Raw genomic sequence first — 18,405 nt, forward strand, 5'->3', positions numbered from 1 at the left:
TTTCTTTTTTCACCCGTCAGTGGGTGTTTTGCCTAAATTGAAAAGACAGAAGATTTTAACTACATATGAAGTACTATTTTAAGTCATTGAAGATTTTTCCCTCCTCCAGAATTTTTTAATCTTGTCATACTTGGTGGGAAATAATGTATACATTAAAGTCAAGCATACTTAATTGTATAGTTTAAACATCAGTGCGTCATTAATTGAATGAACAAATTAGTTAAAACTCTGTATTTGCTGTGGGTTTCAAAAATTACCTGGACAGTAATTAGAGTTACAAAGAGTTCTAAAACAAAAGTTGATGAGAATAATGAAGTTGAACTACAAAGCCCTGATTGTATAAATAGAGCAAGAAGAAAGAACACCAGGAAGAGGGGAAAAAAGTGTTTTGGCCAGACACGAGAACTCAGCTGGGTCATGTGGTATCAGCCAAGATAATATGTGATAGAGAATGGCAGATATAAATACCACGGCACTCTGTACATCGGAATAGAGAAATCAGAGATAAAAAATACAGGTCATGTAGATCACAGCTCTCCCTGTAGCCAGGCTCAAGTTAAGGTAGTTTAGTTATATAATCAACTTTTGTGGTATTGCTAGGACCTTAGTAAAGGAGGGGCATAGCTGAGGGGAGATCACATTATGTTACCTCGCTGGAATAGTTTCTCCAATCTTCCCATGCAGTTAAAAAATTAGATCTGTCCATTTCAAACCATTTAGTTCTACCCATGCTCATGAGCCTTTGGTTTTAGCTACTTATGTGTTTTTTCCATAAAGATATCAGTCACTTGTGGCATATACCATGCCCTGCCAGTTCCTTTTGGAATCAATTTAAATGAGAAAAATAAAGGACTTTGGGAAAAACTATTTCAGTGTGTCTGTTAAATTGTTTTACTATTTGAGAATAGTTCTGGACTCTGAAATACATTTTCCATTTAATAGTATTTGGCTTTTTTTTTTTTTTCTTTTCTGAGCCATAACATTCGTGGAAATATGTTGAAATCTTAAGTGGAGAGAATATGACTTACTGCTTTTGGTATGACTTGCTGTCTAGAATGTTACAGTCTTCACTACAGTATGTTCCAGTCAGCAGCATTAGAAACAAGGATAACTTCAGACTACAAAGAAATGTGCATATTGTGATTCATAACTTTCTTCCTATTTTAAAATCTTCAATTTTTTTTTCTTTCCTTTCATTTTCCTTCTTCTTTCCTTTCCTAGGCGCTCTCTCTGTCACCCAGGCTGAGATGCAGTCGCATGATCATAGCCCACTGCAGCCTCAAACACTGCATCTCAAGCGATCCTCTACCTCAGCCTCCTGAATAGCTAGGACCACAGGCATGTGCCACCATGGCTGGCTAATTAAATTTTCTTTTTTTTGTAAAGATGGTCTTGCTATGTTGCCCAGGCTGGTTTTGACCTCCTGGCCTCAAGTGATCCTCTTGCCTTGGCCTCCCAATGTACTGGGATTACACACATGAGCTATCACCCCCAGCCTATTCTGGATTCTTCAGATTGTAGAGCCAACTATACTACAAATCTGTGCTTTTTTTTTTTTTTTTTTTGAGATGGAGTCTCGCTCTGTCGCCCAGGCTGGAGTGCAGTGGCCGGATCTCAGCTCGAACTCGGGTTCAAGCAATTCTCCTGCCTCATCCTCCCGAGTAGCTGGGACTACAGGCGCCTGCCACCTCACCCGGCTAGTTTTTTTGTATTTTTTTTAGTAGAGACGGGGTTTCACCGTGTTAGCCAGGATGGTCTCAATCTCCTGACCTCGTGATCCGCCCGTCTCGGCCTCCCAAAGTGCTGGGATTACAGGCTTGAGCCACCGCGCCTTTTTTTTTTTTTTTTTTTTGAGATGGAGTCTCGCTCTGTCGCCCAGGCTGGAGTGCAGTGGCCGGATCTAGCCTCCAACTCGGGTTCAAGCAATTCTCCTGCCTCATCCTCCCGAGTAGCTGGGACTACAGGTATGTGCCACCATGCCCAGCTAATTTTTTTTTTGGTATTTTTAGTAGAGACAGGGTTTCACAGTGTTAGCCAGGATGGTCTCGATTTCCTGACCTCATGATCCGCCTGCCTTGGCCTCCCAAAGTGCTGGGATTATAGGCATGAGCCACCACATGGCCTAAATCTGTGCTTTTTTATAGGACATTTCATCAAATACATATTCTTCGTCACCTGAGTGGCAACTCTTCCTAGATATTAATACTGTTTACAAAAAGTTAGGTCTAGAAAATGACATCGATTATTGTGAGACAAGTAACACATTTCTGTATATCCAAAATATATTTCATTAAATTTGACTCTTCCTAAATTTCCAATGTTGTTGTAGTGCTCATTTTGTAATATTGTGCTTGTGTGTGCACATGTGCACTTTCGTAGAGGTTAAATGTGTAAAATAGAGTGTTATTCTCTTTGCTGGTCTCACTGCTTTAGCTGTTGTTCCCTTACAATTCGTTTTCTGCACAGCAGCTGGGTGAAGTTTTTGTTAAAACCCCCATGTTTTCCTTTCAAACTTAGCATACGGTGCAAACTCTACCATGGCTGCTGCCTGATGCTGCAACCTCACCTTCTTCCAGCCCTGCTCCAGTTCTCTGTGCCCTTGCCACACAGCTTACTTTCTCCAGTTCTCTAACATGTGGGGTCTGTCCTGCCCTAGTGCCTTTGACCTCTCTGTTCTCTCTTTTGGAAAGTTCTGTTATACTTTGTATAGTAGAATCCTTCCCATCCTTCCTGGCATAGCCCATATGCTTCAGGATCAGAGAGACCTTCTTAGACTACTTCATCACATCACCCTTCTTTACATATTCTTCATGACACCCACCACGAGCTGACCCTATTGTATTTGTTTGTATACATCGTCTATATTCTCCTGCAAGAGTTCACCCTTGACTGTATTGGAAACAGACTGGAGTTGGCAGAAGATAACATGCAGAGCTCACTCAAGGGGACTTCCAGACATCTTTTATAGATAATATGAATTGCTAAATTTGCTTTTCATGTAAAACATTTCGTTTTATAAGACTTGGGTTAAAATACAGAATTCCATTGCGGTTGGAAAGAGTTACCAAATAGTTTATTATGCATCCTTGAATGCCAGTATTGCACAGCACGTAGTGCAGTCGGTATGAAACACTTTTTTTGAGGAACTGAAATGCCGGGTAAGAATTCTATGCTAAGCCTATTTCAGCCCCACAAATGAAGGCTTTTCCTATAAATGTAGTCTTGTATTTCCTTCTGGCCAGATAAATGCAATAAACTGTCATCATTGCTCTCTCCATTTTTGTTTAGTAAGAATGAGCCTCTTCAGGTGTTTGCAGAGTTATTTTGGCAGTCTAGTATTATTTCCACTATCATTAGCTTTTACCCTTAGGTAGAACCTGGACTTTGTGTTTTCACCTATCCAGTTTTCATTACATTTCATGTAATTCATAGAAATTAGTTTCACTCAGATACTCTTGACTGCATAGCAACAAACCTATTTTGGAATATTAAAACAAGGTTTTAATATAGAAACAGTTTCAGCCTTTTGTTTTAAACTATTGATTTGCTACATAGTTTGGAGATTTTTTTTTAGGTACCAGTTCTCTTCAGTAGTTCTGATTCTCTTAGGGCTTTTATAAAAACATCTGTAAAAAATGGTATAATAACTTTTATATTATTCAGTACCTTTTTTTTTTATTCGGAATGGTTTGTATGCTCTTATTCTGATGAAAAAGAAGATGAAAACATCCTTTTCTAATTGTTGGGAAATGTTGTGGAACCTGACTTTTTGATCACTTTCTGCCAGTGCTAGGGCCTGTTTACCTACTCATTCCCACTTGGCTCTGCCAGCTGGGGCTGCCTTAACTGGTCTCCATGCTCCTATGAGGGAGTTCTTAGGTAAATGTCAAGTCTGCGTCAGAAATAAACATGGAGAGCCATCTCTTTCCAAATGTTCAGTGCAAGACAGAGCAACAGGTTCTGCTTCGAGAATTACTACTGGAGACACCATCCACGCATGCAAGCATTCTGTACCAGGTAGTACACTGACAATTTGGAACAAAGATAGACACCGCCATCTTGGTTCAGAAGGCCTCCTAATAATGGCATTCTAGAAGAGAAAACCTGGATTATGTAGCCTAAGATATGGTCTTGTTCTGGTAGAACACGTGTGAATAGGAAACACATCGTAGCCCTTGCTGATACTGTCACTAGGGTCTAGATCACCATTGGGTTTAAGCAGAGATGGGTAATTTTTGCTTTTTCTTAAAATATCCCAGCAGTCTGAACTAAAAATATGGAGATATTATAAACCTGTGTTTGCCTGAAAGCAAGATTGTCACCAATCTCAAAAGTCAGAAAGAAATTATTCTTTCTCATACTCTGTATAATAGCTATAAGAGGGAGGGGAATGAAAAGGTATTTTGGAGTTTAAAAGTAGTAAAACACAGAACCATGAGTCCTGCTTGCAACTTTAATAAAATTTGGGTATTTTCTTAGTAGAACACCTTTTCTATTCCTGAGTCAGGCTACAAGGACTGCCCATTATGAAACCAAGCTAGAAACTGCCTTAAGGTTAAATACCTTAAGGAGAAGTAACTAACCTTTGCAGCAGTGGGGAACAGTCACAGCTCTGAGACCCCATCTCTGGTCAGTGACCAGAGATATCTGAGAGCTGATGGGCTGCAGTGGGGAGAAGGACTGGCTGCTACAGGAAATAAACCTTATTTCAGACCCAACTGGAAATGATCTCTTATTTAATATGTTGTTTTTTTTTACATGTTTTTAGGGAATTTTTAGATTCACGTTTCAGGAGACTATTCTGTATTTGAGCCTTTGGGTTTCGCTGAAGAGCATAGAACCCTAAAAACCCAGTATGATCTTAGAACTTCCTTAATTTCTTTCTTTCCACTCTTAGTCTCTTTTCTCATTTCCTTTCACCGCTCTGAAAATTAACACCTGCTAGGGAAATCAACTTTAGGCTGCTTTCATTGGTAACCAGCGTCTAAAAATCAATCCTGGCAACTAATGTAAAATGAAATTTGGAAGACATCTTGATTCTCATGGACTTGTGCAAGCTGAAGTTATTAAAGAGGATTAGGAACCACAGCTGGTGAGCAGATGGAATGCTTATAATTTCACAATGTTAGGTAGCTGTAAACTCAAATCTCCACATAACTTCTTTGCTTTTTCTCTAGTTTATTTCACTTTATCTTCCTGGACTGTAACTCTGGGCAAGTACGATCGTTTAATTGTTGGAGATGGTGAGCCTTAATAGGTTCCTCATTTAGATGGCATCATTTAAAATTCTGGTCGTACAATTTCATACTCAGAATTTCATTTTAGAAACCAACTATTTAATAATGGACTTATTAACGGCACAATAAGTAGGAAATGGTTTTACCTTTTGTTCAAAATGTAGAAATACATTTTAAATTTGAGCAATGAAGACTGGTTCACAGTAATTGCAACTAGACAATATAACTACTTGCTTCTTAAAGAAATGCTTGACTCCATCAGTTCCTTCAGCTTTTTCTGTGTTCATTTCTACTAGAAATTCCTGTGTCATAGAAAAAAGTCTCCTAAAGCCACCTTCTTCAATGGCTCTGCTATCTAATCACAGGCTGCCTGCTTGCTATGTATTCCCTGCACCCATGACTACTTCTCTGTTCGTTCTGCCTTATCATAATATAGGGGCCTTATACATGCACAGAGTAACTGTTTGCCCCCTCAGAAACATAAGCCTAGACCATATTTTCTGGGCTGGTAGGTTAGTGTTTTCTCTACAAAGGAAAGTGTTTGTGAGACTTTCATCCAGTGACTGCTAGGAAGGTCAAATTAGGAACTTTATTCTACAAATACAAAGACATTAACTTATACTTTACGTTAGTGGTTGTTGCTTTATGTAAGAATGGAATTAGTGTCCACTCTACAGTTTAGCACCTCTTTATCCTTACTGAAAGTCTTGAGAGAAATGGCTGCTAAGGTGGAGTTTCTTCAAATACAGAAAAACAGCTGGAGCCATAAGTAAGTTGAGCAGCCTGGATACATTCTGTAGTAGCTGGTTGGAAAGAAAACAACACATGGATATTTCAGGTGGTGCCACACAACAAACAGCTGTAGTTTATGGTCTGAGATAGTCTCTGTTCTTTTGGAACTGGTGTGTGCTGCTTCTCTAAAGCCACAATCAACTGCAAAAAATACTATAATATGTCTTTTGGAAGCAATTACTGCATGATCCTCAGTGTTCCAGCTTCAAAACATCCTGAGCGTTCCATTTCTATACGTGCGGGAGAAGAGGATATATTACCAATGCTTTGGCATGAAGTGATCTGGAGAATTATTATAGGATTGGTCTTTCTTGACCAGCTTTTGAAATGACTTTCAGTAGCTTCTCTTTGGATTTCCAAACTGACCTTCCGTAATTGGATGTGGCCTCTTACAGAAGCAGTAGTATAAACATGTTTAAACTTCGAATGTAATTATTTTGTCCTGAACCAAGTAGTCTAGCAGTCTCTTCCAGCGGATAGATTTGTTTATCTTAAGTAAAGTTAATCTCCCCGCCTTACCCTTATTACCTTTGGGCACAGGAGATGGCAGGAGAAGAGGGTTTGGATGGCCCCCAAGAAGAAATAGACTTGGACCACAAATCAGAAGACCAGAAGACCTGAAGATTTGATACTGGGTTCTTTTAGATTTTCCTGTGCGATCTTGACCAGATTCATGAAATCTCTGATTTGCTGAACCTATAGTAAATGGGTATAATAATATCTAATATGTATTTGCATATGTTTGGTATATGTATTGTTATGCGATGACTGACAGAACAAAGTAGCACAGACTAGATAGCTTACACAACACAATTTTATCTTCTCACAGCTCTAGATGCTAGAAGTCAGACTGCAGTGTTCGCAGGGTTGGTCCTTCAGGGCCATGAGGGAAGGATCTATTCTAGGCCTCGCTCTTTGACTGGTAACTGGCCATTGTCTCCCTCTGTCTTCACGTCCTCATCCCTGTGTGTGTGTCTGTGTCCGAATTTCCTCCTCTTCTAAGGACGCCTGTCATGTTAAATTAGAGCCCACCCTAATGAGCTCTTTTTAACTTAATTACGTCTTTAAAGGCCCTATCTCCAAATACAGTCAAATTCTGAGGCACTAGGGGGCCAATCCAGATTTTTTTGGTCATTCATTTTTTTTACTTTTGTGTTGTCTTATCTATTATATTTTCCTCTTGTGCGCTTTTATTTCTCACCCAGTTTAGTCCATGACCTTAATGGCTGCTTTTGCTCACAACTGCCCCTCGGGCTCAATAAGCTCACTGTTGTCTAGGGTTTATACACCTCAGCTGTTAGGAGATGGAGATCAGATGAATATGGTTTATTGTCTGTAGAGTGAAATGTGGCTACTATGTGGTGCCATTACAGAGCCAATTTGGGGTGTAAATCTAGTATTTCGGCTCTTGGACTTTTTAAACTGAATCTTTAAATAGAACACTAGTTTCATTCTGAAGGGGGGAATGTACATGCAAAAGACATTAAGGCCTATGATGAATGTCATGTTTTGAACAACAAGGGCAGCTCATTTGGGCAACGGAAATCCATCTGCAGGGCTTAAGAGAATCCTTTATTTTATACAGAAACTGAATAAGTTCCAAATACTATAAATGTTATTAAAGGCTTAGAATGAGATAGCAATAGCGCATAGCTTTAGCCTAGAGTAGGTGGGCTTGAAAACAATTCGACTTCTTTTACATTGACCCTGGATTTGTGGATGTCTGTTCTATCATAATATGTTTTAGAGAATAAAATGGAAAAATAATATTAAGTATTCTAATTTTCTAATTTCTAATTTAAGCTCTCTTGTAATACCAGAGAGCTTCTGTTCCTCAGAATGGTCTCAATTCTGGAGAACAGCCTCTTGCAAGTAGCATTTTCCATATAGACATTTCTTGCCTGCTGGCCCAATCTTAACTTTTCATTTTAGTTCATTTCTCAGTTCAATGCATTTAGAAGACAGTGCATTTTTCTTTTCTGGACTAGGGCAGATGGTGCTGTCACTTTTGATTATCTCTTTTTTTTTTTAAAGGGAAATGTTGATTAGGAAGAGCAAGAAATAAAATACCACCAGATTAAATTGAGAGCAGAAATTATACAATCCAAAAAGAGGCAAATCTGTTCTATGTTTTTCTGCTTAGTTTACTATAGTTTATATTTGACTTTCTAGATTTCAAGTTTGATATATTTTAAGAGATCATTTTAAGATAGCTTTTGGGTTATGAGTTTGCTTTGTTTCTGCTTTCTAGAAGATACGGAAGATAGAAATGTTTAGATGGTTTTCTTTTTCTAGTCACATTTAAGTAAGAAGATCCTCAGGTAAGAGTAGCTTTTAGCAAATCCAAAATGTTTGGATAATTTCTGCTTTATGCCACTGAAATCTCTCACTTGCAGTCTAGTGGCACTTTGTATTTTCTTACTGTTTGGCAATCTAATCTTAAATTAGAATACTTAACAGGTGTTCCAAAACAGAAGTCACAAGGAAGTGGACAAAGGGGCCCAGAAGACAGCTTGAAGAGCCGCCTGCTGGCTACATTTAGGGCAAATTTAGCATCCGAAAAATAATGATGGTGGTGAAGTGTAGCAGATTTTAACACACTGAGTTAAAAAAGAAAAAGAATCTGGGTTCAAGATACTTTAAAAGTGGGAGAGAGAACTAATAAACATAGAAGGAATGACAGAATTAGAAAAATCGCCATCTGGAAACTACCAATATAATGATACATGCTAGAGATCATCGGTGTTTACTGTAACCATCAGCTGAAAGGGGAGAACGTGCTTTGACAATGGAGACAGGTTTTACACAATACCTTAAGCAAGTGACCAAACTGAGCATCACCTAATAGTTCAAACAGAACTGTGCATGTTCTCATGTCATGGGATGGGAATTATATCTGTTAACAGTTCTTCCCCAAAATTCTTAGCCTGTATCTAATTATGAGGAAATAGCATCACACTACAGATAGTGATATATATTATATAAGAAAACTGGCCTGACCACTCCAAAAATGTCAACTTTATGAAGACAAAGTATAAGGGATTTCTGTTCCAGATTAAGAAAGATTAGTAAAAAGCTGACAACTAATGCGTGCTTGGTCCTTGATTGGATCCTGAATTAGGAGAAAAAAAATTAAAGACTTTGTTGGAACAGTTGAGAAAATTTAAACATGGATTTTAATTTCAAATTTATTCGATTAATGTGAAATCTGATTGTAGTAATGTGTTTGTGTTTATGTAGGAGAAGCTCCCTGTTCTCAGGAAAGAAGTGCTGAAGTTTTGGGGGTGAAGTGTCATGAGATCAATAACTTTCTTTCAAATGGTTGTGAAAAAACGTGTGTGTGTGTATATATATATATAAGTAGAGATCAAATGTGAGCACGCAAGTATAGCAAAATGTTAATAAGTTGACCAATCTAGGTGTTTTTCTTAGCTCAGGCTGCTCTAACTGTACCATAAATTGGGTGGCTTAAGCAACAAACATTTATCTCTTACAGTTCTGAAGGCTGGAAAGTCCAAGATAAGGGTGCCAGCATATTTGGTGTCTGGTGAGGTCTGTCTTGCTGTTTTATATAGATGGCATGTTTGTGCTGTGTCCTTGTGTGGCTGAGAGAAGAAAGTGAGCTCTCTCAGCACCCTTATAAGGACATCAGTCCCATTTATGAGGGCTTTATCCTCATGACCTCATCTCATTCTAATTGCCTTCTAGTGCCATCACTTTAGTGCGTAGGGTTTTAAGATACACGAAGTTTGGGAGGGCACAAGCATTTAGTCCCTAACAGTGTTCATAGTACTGCTCCAGCCTTTCTATAGATTAAAAATGTTTTAAAAATGTATTTTTACAAATCGAGCAATTTCACATAAAACTTTGCATTTCTAGATTGCCTAGAAAAATGGGAATGTCTGCCTCAGACCCATGATACCCCAAGAATAACTGATTGGCTGCATAGCAGCTGCCCCCCTCAGATAGGGTGAGGTTTTTCCATTTTCCATAGTCCTTACCCTTCCCTTTTGTTTTATATACCCACCTTCTCTACTCATTGATATTACCTGCCTAGTGGCTATAGGCATTTTAGTATGTACCCACACATGTAACCCTTGCTGATTCCTTGGGGTGGTGGTAGGTTGTGTCATGGATGGTGATGACTTTTTTGTATGCTGAAACTCTTGAGCCCTCCGGATTTGATGCCCATATCAGCTGATGAGCTTCACTTGGCTCCTTGGCCATAGGCTGAGTATCTAGCCTTATTCCCAAATAATTCAGTCATCTGAGGCATAATTAAGGAAGTGTGGATGTAAACACTGTTCAAAACTTGCTGGATAGGAGGTATACATACTAAAATTATCTTTCAGATGCAACGTATTAGAAATTGTACTCTGGATTCCACCTGTCAGTTGGCACAGTCTTGCAAAAAGTATTGAATAAGTTGCTTGAAAAAAATTTAATATGGCATGCCAAGTCTTAATGAAAAACACTTTGTGGAAACATTTGTAGACTCCCATGCAAAAAGTAGTGTATGAACTTTAATTACCTTTGTTAAGTTGTTCTATCCTGTATTTAAGCGACTACTTTCCTGTTACATACCCAGGGAGGGTACCAGCTCTTGCTGGATAATCATGGTCTTGAGCCTTCCCCCAGAATACAAGATCTGTATCTGGCAGAGGTTAGGGCTCAGCTAGCAGTGAACAATTCAAACATACAGGGAAGAAGAGGAAAGGACTGGTTCTAGAGTTAATCTTGCCAAGCAAACATATCTACCTCATACTTCATCTATTTTTGTGCGTTTGCATCCCTGTATAATTTGATGTTCTTAAAAACACTAGCAGCTTTTGGCCGGGTGTGGTGGCTCACGCCTGTAATCCCAGCACTTTGGGAGGCCGAGACGGGTGGATCACTTGAGGTCAGGAGTTTGAGACTGGACTGGCCAACATGGTGAAACCCCGTCTCTACTAAAGATACAAAAATTAGCCAGGCATAGTGGCACACACCTGTAATCCCAGCTATTCGGTGGGCTGAGGCAGAAGAATCGCTTGAACCCAGGAGACGGAGGTTGCAGAAAACCGATATCGTGCCACTGCACTCCAGCCTGGGCAACAGAGTGAGACTCTGTCTCAAAAACAAAACAAAAGAAAACAAACACTAGCAGCTTTTGTCCAGTTCCATGCATATACATGATTTTTACATTGTGAAATGAACCCAAAGATTTTTCTTAGGAAATCTTACAGAAATGAACACAGAATCTTACTAGTATTTCAGTTCATTAAAGACCTAGACCTGACACTCCGTGTTGCCCCTCTTATTACCCAAGGTGTTACACAGCATTTTGCCTGAAGGAGCCCATTTCCCTGTGAGTGGATTAATGCAAATGTTCCCTGTAGGACTTGACTCAAATCATAGTCTCAGGGAGGGCAACGGGGGAATCATCCTGTCCAATGAATTCCAGAAAGAGCAACAAAAGCTCAGAGGAAATTAGCCCCTGTTGTCCCCATTGACATTCTCTGGCCATCGCTCCTGTCCAGCTGGGCACACTGCTTGGAAAAGAAATTCATTTGTGTTTCTCTCCTTTCTCTTAAGGTTCCAGAACCTGATTGGAACCTAGGCCGCTCTTGCAAATATTTTGCTGGAATGGAAAGCAACTGCATACAACATACGTTTACCTGCCTGCTGCTTTCTTTTCTGTTGTTGAGAGTCTGATATTCCCTTGGCTACCTTTCAGGATTTCAAACAGAGTAACCACTTCACGGGCAAAATGGCTAGCAAGATATTTATCTTTGTATTTTTAGCATCAGGATGATTGATATCTCAAGATATTTCTGGAATATTTGTTTTTTGAGATTAACCGCATTGTCCTTATATTATGCAAGTTTATTCTTCATCTTGTGATTTTCGACATCTTTAATATTTGTTTTTAAAACCACTGTGGATCGTAGTCACTACATGGAGAGTCTTAGATAATTAATTCTTCTTTTGAATGCGCTTATTGATTCCTTTTTTTTCCCAACATAAGTAATATTTCAAAATTGAAGATGATCAATATTCTTTTTCTGAGTAGAAAAGCAATTCAACACATATTCATTGTTGCTGTTGTTGTTTGTTTGGAGACAGAGTCTCACTCTGTCGCACAGGCTGGAGTGCAGTGGCGCCATCTCAGCTCACTGCAAGCTTCAACTCTTGGGTTCCAGCGATCCTCCCACCTCAGCCTCCCAAGTAGCTGGGACTACAGGCATGTGCCACCAAGCCCAGCTAACTTTTGTATTTTTTGTAGAGATGGGATCTTACTATGTTGCCTAGGCTGGTCTTGAACTTCTGGGCTCAAACTTTCTGCCCGCCTTGGCCTCCCAAAGTGCTGGGATTACAGGCATGAGCTACCACATCCAGCCATCAACACACATTTGTAATACTGTTTTCTTTTGTCCCCATTCATGCTTATCAGCATTAGTAGGCATTGACTGGGTATCTAGCTTGTCATTATTATTGAGTAGTCACATTTCTCTTTTTCAGCTAAAATTATTTATTTCTGTTTCTTTTTTGTTTGTTTTTATGTTGATTGTTTACTATTGGCTTTAGACTTCTTGTCTCCAAAATGAACATGATCAGAAGCCACACATTTTCCATGCCCCTAGTTCGTTATACATGATTTGTTAAAGAGAGTAGCTATGTCAGCTCCTTGGCAGATCTGAGAAAGCATATGATGTTATGACAGGCATATCTACAAATGAGCCTTGTGGATAAGAACTAGACAGAAGATTTAGAGAGAAATAATGTTGATGTCATCCCATTGGAATGATAGAGCTGTTACAACCAGAAATACATTCTATAGCTAGTAGCTAAGTGTGTAGCTGTATTTCTTTTCTAAGAAGGAAAAAATGTGAAATAAACCAAAGAAGTAAGTTATGTATATAAAGAAGGATATTTTAATTAGTTTAGGTCTTAACAGTTATTCAAACAGTCTGAACTTAGGTTTCTTTTTGGAGCAAACATGACAACCATTATTTATGGAAAGTTTAAATTTCACATGACACATCTTCCTTCTATGTGTGTGGGTTTCTCTTTTCTTTTCTTTTCTTTTCTTTTCTTTTCTTTCTTTCTTTCTTTCTTTTTCTTTCTTTCGTCTCTCTCTCTCTCTTTTCTTTTAAAAAACACATTTACTTTGCTGTGTGTTTTCATTTCAACCTTCCCTTTACTAAAAAATGCTTTATTTCCTTGGTGTAGGAGATTTGCTTTTAGGGAAAAGGAAAGACTTGCGTCTCTAAGCTGAGCCCCCCTTTCCTTTTTTAGCATTTCCAGATAGACTAGTTCTCAGCTGACTGTGGACATGTTTGAATTAGAGGCTCCCATCTTAGCTCCTTTTCAAAAACTTTCCTACCATTAAATGTGCCTATATCTGCAAAACAAAATGTCCCTTCTTGGTTTGAAACACTATCCAAGAGTGCCTTATTATTATTATTATTATTATTGTTATTTATTTATTTATATTTTGAGACAGAGTCTCACTCTGTCACCCAGGTTGGAGTGCAATGGTGCAGTCTCAGCTCACTGCAACCTCTGCCTCCCGGGTTCAAGCGATTCTCCTGCCTCAGCCTCCTGAGTAGTTGGGATTACAGGTGTGTGCCACCATGCCCGGCTAATGCCATTCAACTACTAAGAAGGCAGCAATGTAGAAAATGGTTTTCATGTTCATCCACCACAGCTGTGATCACCAGCAAGGTTGAATCAGGTGGAAAATGGTTTCGATCTGTTTACTTAGCTGATTCAGTGTGAGGAATAAGAAATACAAAGTTTGCTTACATGATTTGTGTCTGAGTTCATTTACTTACTGCACACCAGAAGGTGAAAAATAGCCCCTGAGAATGAAGAATAAGAAACTTGTCCTCTGACCTTGCACCAGAACCTTGCGTTTCTGCACTTCTGGGGCAATCTCTTGTTTAGTTGGCACACACCAAATACCAAATTCTTAAGAGGGGAAGAAATAAAAACAAGACAGTTTTCAGCTTGAATCAAAGAAGATATCCTAAAGGCAAATCAGCAGAATTCTTTTTTGTTTTGTTTGCTTATTTTTGTGAGGAGATTAGTTATTCTTCTCTCCTTCACAATATGGGAGGTGTGTGTATGAGAGAGACAAGAGAAAAAAAACAAAAAATGAAAAAAAGAAGGCATGCCACCAAACAATGGCTTCATCCAAACTCTGACATACACTCTTCCTGCACAGCTGGGCTCTCAAACTGTTTTATGGAAACAGTGGTCATTCAGTTGACTTCGAGGCACACTTAAATCATGCTTAGGGAGAGATCGGCCAAGGGCTTAGTTAACTCACTTATTTAGGTCATAGAGTTGTGAATTTTGACATTTTCATACTACACTGTTAGCTTAAGAGTTTATTGTTTATATGGGAAGTAACTGCCACTTTAAAACAGATTTTATTTTTACTCTTGTTTGGTGCAAATTGTGTGCCCAGGTTTTATTTACCTTTTCCTTCTTAGTCTGTGGCAGCACAAATGGAAAAGTGTTAAATAGATGTGGTGTAAGTGTATTTTTCTCTCTTTTTTCCCATATTTACAATTAGAAGCTTGAAAGAAGACAGAATTCTATCTGGCCTTGGTGCCACGTGTCTTCTAATGTGAGGAGCTAGTGACCAGACACGATGGAGCAGTGATTGCATTGTCACTGCCTTCCCTCCCCATGCCCTGCCATTTTTATTTTTTATCTTCTCAGAATCCTTTGTTTATTTGGCCCCATTCAAGGCCTGCTTTTTAAATTCTTCCTTTTCTCATATATATTCCCTGCAGATAGGTGGCCTTTGCTCTGTTCATTTGACAACCTTTTCTAAGTTAAAAGCAAACAAGAAAACCACCATAAACCTTCCCATAGGACTGAGCAGATCTCCTCTGCTGCCTTATCTTTCTCCCATCTACCTCAAAGCCAACACCCCACCAGTGTCAACCCCATGTTTTCTTTCTCAATGTCCTCTCCCTCGGGATCCCCAAATCTCTTTTAACTCTTCATGATACAGTCAACAGAAAGGTTCTACTTGCTTTGGGACAATGTATTAGACTTGCGGCCCTGCAGAAATCACATCTACTCTCTGAGCCTCAGTTTCCTCATTTGTTCCTTATCTTCCTTCCTCAGTCAACAACGACACCTATGGATGGTGTGCCCAGCACCAGAGATGAGAACCGTGATGAGCTAAGTAGGCGTAAGTTCCTGTCCACCACTGTGAAATGGAGCAGAGAGTGTCCATCTTGCAGGGGACATTGTAAAAATTAGCAAGGTGGTGATGTATAGACCAGCACGTATGTAGGTGCTCAGGAAATGTCAGTTTTTGTGATTATAATGAAAGGCAAACAGACAAGGCAAGTCCTGACCTCTCTTTGGAAGTTGTTTTTATCTTTGAAGGACCTTTCCCTTGTATTTCTGGCTCTTACCTGAAACTCAATCTTTTTGATTTTGGACAAATTTTTTTTTTTATTTCCTTTAATCTAGCCTCTTTCTCTATTTTTTCTTTTTTTCTGTTGAAAGCATAGCCATTTCTTCTGTCATGTGTATTTGAAAGTAAGGTGGGAGGGGCTTTCCAGTTTTTGTGGGACAAAGCATCCTGTTTTAACTCTGTTCTTTTATAGTGTATTTCTAGTGCATAGTCCTGAGGATGTTTTATTTTCTGATCCCTTTAATTCTTCTCTTCTTTCTGTGTGGAGTTGGTGATCGTCCCTCTTCTACACTTTTATTACCCCAAGGATAGGATCTGATTTGTTGCCTTTGTAAGATAATCTAAATGCCTTCTTCATAGCAGGAGGGAACAGTTACCTCCTTCAGCTGGCTGTTTGAACATAGCTATGTGAGTGTTTGAAACTATAGGGTCCTTCAAATTCTAGAATAACCAGAAATTGAGAACACGTTGTCTTTAACAACTGAACCAGTTCGTTTATTGTGACTATGCTTATGTTTTGTTTTGATTTTTTTTTTAACCGACAGTTAACTTTTAAGATTATATAATATTTACAGTTTACTTAGCAGAGGCTTCCAGAAAATGTGAGGGTATGTCCACTTTTGGTTTCTGGATACAATTTATATCTTAACATGAATACATAGTTATAAATGAGCTTATGACATTTGGTCTTTTGAATGTGGGTTTTCTTTTAAGAGGTTGCAGTTTTCAAAACCATGATATTGCAACCAGCCCATTTGTTTTTCTCACCAGACTAAAGGTAGCATGTCCTACTAAACACAACAGGAAAAAAAAATAAGGAACAAATCCTTTTTAAGTTTGGAGTGGTGCCAACTACAAGTTTTTGGTATTTTTAATACAGACTTTGTTCATTTATTTAGTCAAGAAGCATCTATTGAGCTTTGCACATGTATGGCCTATGCTGGGTGCTGCGGGTAATGGTGATTGTGTGCTAGGGCAGGGTCACTGAACTATATAGTCTCCCCGTAGCCTGTTTTTGTATGGCCCACAAACTAAGAGGTTGTTAACATTTTAATGCGTTATGAAAAAAAAAACAAAAAACAGAATATGCAAGAGACCTATATGTGGCCCACAAAGTTTAAAATATTTATTTGATCCTTTAGGAAAAAATTTGCCTACTCTAGACCCTGTGGTGCCTCTGACTTCCTCAATCTTACGTTTGTTGGTAAGAAAGACCAGAAATAAGCGAACAAATAAGCAAGATAATTCTTTTCAGATTTTGATAATTGATAAGGAAATAGGATATAAGAGTGACAGAAATGAGGCTGGGGTCAGGTGTAGTGGTTTAGGTGGGATTTTTTGAAAAGATGACTTTAAGATTAGACCTGAACAATAAGGACAAACAGGTCTGGCAGAGCTGGGCATATTAGCCCATCTCTCACTCCTTAGGTCCACATCCCCCTTCCCCTCCAAGTGCCTGCTTATTATACACAGGGCTCAGCTAAATGCTGGTTCCTGGAAAACCATTTCAAATGCCCTCTTTTGGGTTATCTTTACTATAGCACCCATTACAAGGCACTATAATTGCCTATTTGGTTTCATTCTTTCCACTTCCCCTCCACTAGACTTGAAATATCTTGGGGGCAGGGACATATGTCTTAGTGATCATATCCCTCTAGCATTTAGCTCATGAACTAGGTTAAATGGAGTTTACTACAAACACAAAATTAGATTCCATCAAGCCCACTGTGAAAATCAAGAAGATCTTCTAACAAATTGCAGATTCTTAAGTTCTATTACTTGTCTTTTTTTGTACACATCCTTCGGACCTCGTACTCTCTTCTCCAAGCACTATTCTTTCATTTCTAAAACCTAATTATTGCCCCACCCCAAACACATGCCCATTTACCTCATCTGATTAAAAGGCACCATCATCCATCCAGTTGAGCAAGCCAAAAACTAGGAATTATCCTTGGTGTGTCGCATTTCCTCACTCTTACCCATCACATCCAGTCCTTCAGCACCCATACCTCCTCAACTAGTCTTGTCTCACTGTCTTTACTCTCAGTTCTAGCCCAGGCCAGGTCTATCCTATCCTTTGCCTGGGCCACTGCAGCAACCCCTGACTGGTCTTTCTGCTCCCTTGCTTACCTTCCTTATATTCATTGTTCACACAGAAGACAAACACATCTTTTCAAGCTCAAAAGATCATATCTTTCCCTTTTCTTAAACACTCCAGTGACTGCCCATCAAATGTAAACATTTTAACTTAAGTAAACAAGTAAAAACAAGTAAATAAACAAGTAAAAATACAACTCAAAAATTTGAGCTCACAGCCCCGAATGGAGTAACCATTGTCTTTTCAACCACATCTTACTGTCAGTTTCCAGGTACATTGGTCCCTCTACTTGCCCTTCTTAGGACCTATTCTCTGTTGCCTGTTAGATTATTAAATGTTAAAATGGAACCCTGTGTTGATCTCGTTAACATCATGAACACTTAAAACTACACAGTGGCAAGTCAGTGAACCACAGTGAAACTCCATTCCCCAAAGACACCTTCATTCCTGATTTTCCTGGTAACATTTGTAATGCCAAAAATTCATGATAACAGGCAACGGATTTAATGATAACTCTAGTTAAAAGGCCTTGGGGAAGGAACTTGACAACCTTACTGCCTTCTAATGGTATTGTTTTTCCTTTTTTCTTTTTCGCAATGCAGAATATGAGTTGGAAGTAAAGAGGGTGCAAGACATTCTTTCGGGAATAGAGAAACCACAGGTATGTCTTCTGGATTTCTCAGCATAAATGACACTTTTTAAAGTATTTCAAATGTGCTTTTTTTCCCCCCCACCACACAGTAGGTAAGCAAAAGGGCTCCTTCCCTTTGTAGATTACTCATCAACTATGAAATAGTGTTCAGTTCAGTTATTAATGGAGCATGAGACATAGAACAGCAGCCTTCTGTATGTAG

At 39.0% G+C, this 18,405-nt stretch overlaps 1 protein-coding gene across 1 annotated transcript in view; it reads left to right on the top strand.

The window, feature by feature from the left end:
- Positions 1–18,405, top strand: part of FNDC3B (fibronectin type III domain containing 3B) — a 311,196-nt gene that overhangs the window by 180,905 nt on the left and 111,886 nt on the right. The window contains exon 8 of the mRNA XM_011940990.1: positions 18,154–18,212. Coding sequence (XP_011796380.1) covers positions 18,154–18,212 — 59 coding nt within the window. The remainder of the gene's footprint in view (positions 1–18,153; positions 18,213–18,405) is intronic.

This window comes from Colobus angolensis, unplaced genomic scaffold (assembly GCF_000951035.1).
Source record: "Colobus angolensis palliatus isolate OR3802 unplaced genomic scaffold, Cang.pa_1.0 Scaffold197, whole genome shotgun sequence".
NCBI classification, from domain to species: domain Eukaryota; kingdom Metazoa; phylum Chordata; class Mammalia; order Primates; family Cercopithecidae; genus Colobus; species Colobus angolensis.